This window comes from Haliotis rubra, unplaced genomic scaffold (genome assembly GCF_003918875.1).
Source record: "Haliotis rubra isolate DU_JTF1 unplaced genomic scaffold, ASM391887v1 Scf88, whole genome shotgun sequence".
In the NCBI taxonomy this organism is placed as follows: domain Eukaryota; kingdom Metazoa; phylum Mollusca; class Gastropoda; order Lepetellida; family Haliotidae; genus Haliotis; species Haliotis rubra.
Window position 1 is genome coordinate 1,293,888 of NW_025767612.1, and position 8,660 is coordinate 1,302,547.

Genomic DNA, 8,660 nt, shown 5'->3' on the forward strand with positions numbered 1-8,660 from the left:
AGTCTTTTATTAAAGTGTTAAATGGTGTCCACAAATGGTTTCCGTGTTCTCCCCAAATGCAAACGGTGACTGAGTGAGTGAGTTAATATTTAACGTCACATCGGCAATATTTCAGCCATATCGTGACGAAAACAATTTATACAATATAAAAATGAAAACATTGTGAAGAGTTAAACCTGTCGACAATGGACAGTAAAATTACTAGAGTATCACAGATATGAACATAAAACTAGCATGTAAAAATAAAACAGTGTAATTAAAGAAGACAATACAATATAAAACACGGGCTATAGGTCGCCAGCATCTGAAGGTAGATCACCATACTAGGAACCATGGGGACTTACATTACTTTTGCTACCTGCATGGAGCCTAGCTGGAATTAAACCATCCCTTCAGCCGCTGGCGATTGTAGGAAAATTTAGCCGAAATTTAAAAGAACAAAAATACTACGTTTAAAAACCTGGTACGTGAAAATTTTACTTTGAAAGTTTTTTGGGACTTACGTACCCTCTCAGGAGGGCATTTGCAAACGGTCAAAGACAGAGACAATACAGATGAAATTCTTATTGCCGCAATTTCAAAGGTCAAATATGTACAAAGCAATCAGTAACATCTTAAGACGAGACGTGTTTACACTTAACAGTAATGGGTCTAGTTTGCTAGATGTGGAGTGAAAATAAATTTCCGAAGGATGACTTCAAGTTTCCAACAATCATTTCCTGCAATATTCAAAGAGCTCCATCCTTTGCTGTCTTCACCCTTTAATCATGTTATCACTACGAACATCTCGAAGACCGTCTTATGATTCTTTCTTAAACTTTGTTTGATCGGGTTTACAGTTTTGAGGACATCATTACAATGTTCCAATACGTTGACACGTGAATTCTTGCTGAAATCGTATTTGACCAAGATCTTGGCAATGTTTTTCAATGTTCCATAAATCCCCAGGTTTATTCAGCTGAACGCTAGACTTACCTTAGGTGGGGTCAGGATGCGCTCCCCGTTTAGCGAATGTAACTGGTATCATAATTATTTGAGAGTAATTAAGGGACAAGTTATAATATGACCAGAACCTTAATTGATTTGGCTTGTAGTATACATTTCCTGGAATCTTTGTAAAGACCTACCCTGAGGTAGGTCACGGCACATCGCGAGACCTTAGTAGTTCCGGTGGCAAACAACGTTTCATACCTTTTCGAATGGTCCCATACTTGTCAGTTGACACTAAGGAACCGATAATCCTTGCAGGAATAACAAATTTTCGATCTAACCATCCCCAAATTAGCCAACTAAAAATATTACGACTGTCAACAGCTGTGACAGCCAAGCCTGATGGTTGTACACTTGGTCCGGTCTAGTAAAGTTATATTTGGCGGTCGGGCAATTTGGAACGAGAACTGGTTCTTGAATATGCGCTTCTCACTTGAAATCTGGTACCGGAAGTAACCTGGGTCCCATCTCGCCTGTCGCAGCTTGGGGCGCGTAAAAGGAGCCGGAACTAGCTCGGAAGTAGCGCCTCGCGAGACTTACAGGCCCACCTTTTCCATGGTTATGGATGTGGAAATGTTTTTGTCGCTTTTATTGTTTAAAGTAATGGAAATACTGTTATTTGAGATATGTCCACACTTTCAGCTTTCTCCCCGAGTCTCCAAGATGGCAAATAACCAAAGGCAAGAACAAATTAGCAAAGACAACAATACTGAAACTTGCCAAATGCAACAAGGTTGAAATGTCTGAAGAAACGGTGGAGAGCGTAACGTGTGTTGACGAACCAACAGAGCGCTTCTGGGAGCTGCTGAAATCCCCCATCATGAGGAGGAGGATGGCAGTGATTTGTTTTAACTGGTGAGATTCAGTGAATCCTTAAAGATTGTTCTTCAGTACTATTGCATGCGTAATTCAATTCGTCAACTTCTTCGTTGATTAGGAATGCGTTCTATTGACATGCCAGAAACCGGTGGAACTGCATCCGAAAATGTGTTGACCTTAAACCTGAAGCAACATATATACTGCAGTCTCCCATTGCCTAATGGGACTCATGCCTGTTTCCCATTCCAGAACACCCGTGAAGATCGTTACAATTGGTTTTCAGGAACCCATGCTTGTCGTAAGAGGCGACTAACGGGATCGGGTCGTCACGCTCGCTGACTTGGTTGACACATGTCATCACATCCCAGTTGCGTCGATCAGTGCTCATGATGTTGATCACTGGATTGTCTGGTCCAGACTCGATTATTTACAGACCGCCGCCATGTATCTGGAACATTGCTGAGTGCGGCGTTAAACAACAACACAACCATTCCAGGACCTTCATAAAATTTCAGGCAATTGTTTCATACTAACATCCCTGTAATGTAGGTTTGCGATCGGAATGGGTTTCTATGGCCTCAGCATGAACCTCACCAACCTCTCTGGCAACGTCTACCTAAACTTCTTCCTGTTTATTGTGGTAGAAGCGTGTTCCTATGCTCTCTGTGCGCTCCTCATCAGCCGGATTGGTCGGAGGAAGATGTTGAGTGGAACTATGTTGATGGCAGGAACTGCATGTATTGCCGCTTTCATTCCCTTCTTTGTCGAGAAAACACGTAAGTACTTGTTCTCCTTTCAAGAGAAGCCATATTTAAAAACTTTTCTGTTCTCGTTTATTATATATTATCTGGATATGCAATATCCACTGTCACTGTCCGAATATTTGTTTGTTGTTTAACGCCGCACTCAGCAATATTCCTGCTATATGGCAGCAGTCTGTAAATCATCGAGACTGGACCAGACAATCCATTGATAAATAGCATGACATCGATCTAGGTAATTGGGATACGATGACATGTGTCAACCAAGTCAAGCCTGATCATCTCATCCCGTTATTCGCCTCTTACGACAAGCATGGGTTGCTGAAGATCAATATTCTAACCCGGATCTTCTCGGGTAGGAGTATGGATGAAATCCCATTTCACCTCTCAATCTGACCTTTTTCGTCAGGAATCTTAACAAGAGGATTTTTGTAATAATAGTCAAACACCGTTCCAGATGGGCGGAACTTACGGTTGTGTCGAAGATATTTGGTCCCTGCGTGTTAGTTCTTTCTTCACTATTTTGTTTAGTCCAACATGAAGTATTTACGGTGGTCTCGTCAACATCGATAACGGCATTATAGCACAATAGCGACAATAGTGTACAGTTCATGTTGAGATCTCTACTAAAACAAGACTGCAAGGGTAGACTGACAAATATACATAAAGAATACATGTGTTATGGTACAGCAGAGGCAAACTGTAGTGCAAATAGGGTTGCGCAACAAAGAGAACATGACCAGTTTTCCTATATGCGAGCAAAGCGAGCAAAGGTTGGCAAAGTACTTCCCTCGGCGTCGCTTCGGTTCGAAAAGTATTTTTAATATAAAAATAAAATATCGACACCATCAAAGGTAGACACCCATTTCCTCGCAGGGTTGTCCTCTCAGATTTCCAACCTCATATTTAATAACTGCTCACGTAAAATATTACTTAATTCAACATTTTAAGCGCCACTCGTGGCATATCAAAACGTTCTTCACCTCCATTACCCCTGCCAGCTTCCGGATCAACGGAGTGAAGGAACAGGGGAGTTAAATCTAAATATACTTGTTGAATCATATGTCCGCCATATGGAATACTTGCGGAGTTACCTCCCTTGCTTTTGTGCACCCACTACGCCAGAAGTATTATTTGTAGCATAAATGTTACGAAAATTATAACAATATCGACGGCAGATAAGAAAAATGATATCTTAACAGTTTAATGGTAAAAATAGGCAATATGATATTTCTTTTTAATTTCTGCTTATTCTTGTTCCTTCACTCCGTTGAGGGGAGGCGAAGAACGGTTTGATATGCCACGAGTGGCGCTTAAAATGTTGAGAACAACCCTGTGAGGAAATGGGTGTCTTCCTTTGATGGTGGCGATATTTCATTTTGATATTAAAAGTATTTTTCGAACCGAAGCGGGGGAAGTACGTTGTCAACCTTTGCTCGCTTTGCTCGCATCTAGGAAGACTGGTCATTTTCTCTTTGTTGCGCAAGAGTGCTTTCTTAACAGTGAATACCGTAGCCAATTTGCTAAACTTATTTAATTTTTCTCAGCTAACAAGTGGATCATCACAGCCCTGGCCTGTTTTGGAAACAGTTGCGTATCAGCTGCCTTCGCCACCGTTTACGTCTTCACAGCGGAAGTGGTACCGACGACGACGAGGAATTTCGGCATGGGGCTAGGCTCGGTATTCTGCAGATGTGGTAGTATGTTGTCACCATACATCAATGATCTGGTGAGTTAGAATCACTTTTGGAGGTTTACAGTTTTAACGAGGAATTAACCACAAAGATAAAATATTTCATCTTTAACTCCAATCCTTTCTAGCATCGCTTTGTTTGTTGTGTATATGCAGACCTTTAAAATTGTTATGATGATGTTAGGAGAGATTGTTGCGTTTGACCCTCGCGAAGCATGCATAATAAAATAAGCAAGACTGATGTGTGGATGACAAAGGGCGCGGTGTGGATGCATATTTTAGATGCTTGAGGCCCTCGGTCGTGGAAAGGCAGACGGATAAAGCAATGGAAACCTCTGTACTTCCCCCGGAGACAGCAAGCAGGAAGGTTTGGGATGCTGCTGTAAAGGACATTGGGATACGATGACAAGTGTCAACCAAGTCAGCGAGATTGATCCCCGGTCATTACGTAGGTCAAAGGAAACGTTCCTTCCAATAGTCTTTTCAAAACAAACGGTCACGTTCGACAACAAGACAAATCATGCAAGTATACCAAAGTCCCAGGAGCGACTGATAAAACCCATGATTTCCAGATGATGACTTGATTATACCGTCATGAGCAACAATCAGTTAAAAAGAAAGCAAATCATATGACAATGACTACCAACATCTCGTTTTCACTGTTTAAAATTCTGAAGATTTACCGAAATTGCCTTTGCTCCAACTTCGTAAACTTAAAAATGTATCAGTCGACAGTCAAATTGATAATGACTAATCTAAGCTTTCCATTTTTACAGGCAACGACTACAACCCATTTTGTTGTTTAAGGTTTAATGCAATCGAAACTTTATCATCCAAAACTGACTCCCACAGCAGATATCACGTGTGTGAGTTGATGACCTCACAATGCTTTGACATAACTGAGAACACAGCTGACAATGCCATGACGTAACAAAGTTGATGACGTCACAATGCTATGACCTCACTGGGATCACTGCTCAAGAAGCCTAATGGCAGTTATGTGTTCAGATAAATTCATTCTTTTACTGATAACTTATGAAGAATGATTTTGGATGATAAATAAATTCTCACTCTCGTGTCTTCTGATATCAAATATATCAACACGAGTTGATTAAGGTTACAAATATCCAAGGCTTGCCGAGGATATTTTTACTTTAATCAACGAGTGTTTATATATTTGATATCAGAAGACATCGGACGAGTTTCTCTCTATATATAAACATTAGCTAAATTAGCTTTAAAATAGTGACGGATTTAAAAAACAAATTCATTTGCCGCGTATGCTGGGTCTGAAGCGACACACAGATGCAACAATACATACATCTAAACTATCGATCTAATATATGAAACTATATTTATTTTCAACATAGAGTATTAATGAAAGATATGTCTACAAGCAATATACGAATACTGGAATCTACTTTGCTGAGAACTTTTAATCTCAAATATAGAGGGGACATTTCTAAATGGCATTGTGTATTCATAACGGGGATTTTGCAGGCAATGCCACTCTTTGATGTCAAGCACTGGATTGTCTGGTCCAGACTCGATTATTTACAGACCGTCGTCATATAGCTTGAAAATGCAGTGCATTAAACAACAAACGCACAAACAAACCTTAAAATGTGAAGAGCTAAGCATAAAGCTTTTCTCGTACGTGTGTTTCCATAAGAATTTTCATCCCGTTTTAGTGATGATCTTGACATTGCGACATTAACCCTAAATCAATCATTATAAGTTGTTCACTGGTCACGAGTGAGTGAGTGAGTTTAGTTTTACGCCGCACTCAGCAATATTCCAGCTACATGGCAGCGGTCTGTAAATAATCGAGTCTGGACCAGACAATCCAGTGATCAACAACATGAGCATCGATCTGCGCAATTGGGAACCGATGGCATGTGTCAACCAAGTCAGCGAGCCTGACCACCCGATCCCGTTAGTCGCCTCTTACGACAAGCATGGGTTACTAAAGATCAATATTCTAACCCGGACCTTCACGGGTTCTCTGGTCACGAGGGGGACATGGGTTGATGTACCCTCTATGTTTGTGTATGTTCCCTGATCCCCAAGGAACTGTTCGAAGCACGGGTATCGGATCATAATAAGAAGTATCGGAATATCCAGCAGACAACAAGAACACCAAATTTAGAGTTATCTCCCTTCCATCGATATGCATTCGCAAAACATCGGTAATTTCCATACATCAAACGTGACCCAATTATTCGAGATAAAGATTTATTAACACGAAGTACCATATGAATTCCCACATTGAAAATAATAGAAGAGCGCTCAGCCAATCACAAAACGACATTTATGTGTGAGGTAAGATAAGATTTCATGTACAGGTGAAGTGGATAAATAGGAACATAGGGAAGTGTAAACGTGAGGACGCGGATACAGCTTTTTGAGAAAGGGGGTGGGGGTGGGGGGTGCACAGGCCATTTTTACCCGTTTTCACGAGAGTTACAATAGTCATTTAATAACTTTTCAGGACAAAAGGTCACCACCACTGGACAAGTTCGGCACATTCGGCACTCAAGTTTTTGTCTATCTGACCCTGTTTGTATTTCTTGTATCTAATATTGAAAATATATTACACATATTCTTTATACTTGACTTGCGTTACCTTTGCGTGTGAGTATACCTGTGAATAAATATTCTTGCTTCACCACAGTCTCTCAGCTTCCATTGTTGTTGTGATGTTTATTGAAAACGTCTACCTGTTTCAGACAATGCACATCAGTGGCAAGTACAGTCAGATTCTGCCCATGTTGATATTCGGGGGAATGACCACGCTTGCCGGACTCTTAGCGTTACTCCTCCCAGAAACGTTCAACAACAGACTGCCAGAAACAGTCAAGGACGCCGAGAAACTTGGAACGTGAGTTGGTAACAAAACACAAATCCACAACAAAACAATAACCCCCCAAACCCTGGGAAAAAAACACTTGTCAACGCAGGATTGAAGAATGCCCTCAAATCGAAGTCATTCGCTCAATGACGATATAAAACCCTCCATACAAAAGGGAAATAAGTGCTCTTTTGTTGAAGAAGGATCGTTTCTGTTCGTTTGAATTCATTTTCTTCAAAGCGAATATGGAGGATTGTCACTTCATGTTTTGAATTCAGGAATTAAGTTTATTGCTTTATGCCGGTTTTCTGTTAACAATATCTCTCACACAGTCTTTCAGACTTTTTTCTCCAGCGCCGTTGAGCAAATACTTTTTGGAGACAGGCGCTATATAAATTCATTATCATTATCATATATAGAACATTAAATGATTACAATTGCTTTATTCTGACAGTGACCCGTGAAGAGTTTATAGTCAGCAATTCGTGCTTGTCGCAAGAGGTGACTAAGGCTCGCTGACTTGGTTGACACATGTCATGTCATCGCATCCCAATTGCTCAGATCGATGCTCATGCTGTTGATCACTGGATTGTCTGGGCCACACTCGAACATTTACAGACTGTCGCCATATAGCTGGAATATTGTTGAGTGCAACGTTAGAAACCAACCAACCATCCAAATACGTGTTTGTATTATTTTGTTGGTTTCTACATAATTTTATACTGTTTTGCTTTCAGAAATGCTTTCGAGGAAAGGAACGCAGATACACAAATGCTTGCTGACACACGTTATCAGCACACTAAACTCTAGCAGTGCATGGTATTGTTTGTATCCATCAGTCGATGCAAGAAAATATCAATATAGTAGAACCAATTCCATTCTGTTAAAACGTACAGAAACAGAACCACGAGTAGGATTTTGTCATCACTCGTCGTGTTATATTTATGTACAAAAAGCGTCATGTTTGTTTTGTTTTTATTTTTGTTTCTTTACCGCCTCACACAGCAGTATTCCAGCTACAATATCGAAGGTAGAATTGATCTTCAGTAACCCATGCTTATCGTAAGAGGCGACTAACGGGATCGGGTGGTCATGTTCGCTGACTTGGTCGACACTTGTCATCGTATCCCATCTGCGTCGATTGGTACTCATGCCGTTCATCAAATTTATTCACAGACAGATTGCCGCAATAACTGGAATATTACTGAGTGCGGTTTTAAACAAGAAACCAACCAAACCAATTTATCAAATTCATGTCGTATTTATTCTGATACGTTATTAGATATCATGTTTCACTTTGTATTTCAAAGCTATTTCCAATCATCAACGAGCACAGCGTCAGTTATTTTTTTTGCTATCCAATCACAATGCTTTAAAATCACCCAGTAATGTCTATATTATGTATTCTACATGAATGTATGTATGCCGGTTTCCACATATCCAGGCATGAAAGTGAACTGCAAACACAGATATGCCACCACCAGAGACTGAAAAACAAGCAATCAGGCATTTGTTTGCCAATTGGCATTTGGCATTAACTATTGAA

General features: G+C 40.4%; 1 protein-coding gene across 1 annotated transcript; it reads left to right on the plus strand.

The window, feature by feature from the left end:
- The first annotated feature begins 1,410 nt into the window (after positions 1–1,410).
- LOC124263343 (organic cation transporter protein-like) lies at positions 1,411–7,998 on the plus strand. Its single transcript, XM_046697921.1, has 6 exons — positions 1,411–1,442; positions 1,633–1,845; positions 2,359–2,585; positions 4,118–4,299; positions 6,993–7,144; positions 7,852–7,998. The coding sequence occupies exons 1-6, from the start codon at positions 1,411–1,413 to the stop codon at positions 7,922–7,924; spliced, it is 879 nt and encodes a 292-aa protein (XP_046553877.1). The 3' UTR covers positions 7,925–7,998.
- Positions 7,999–8,660: the final 662 nt, after the last annotated feature.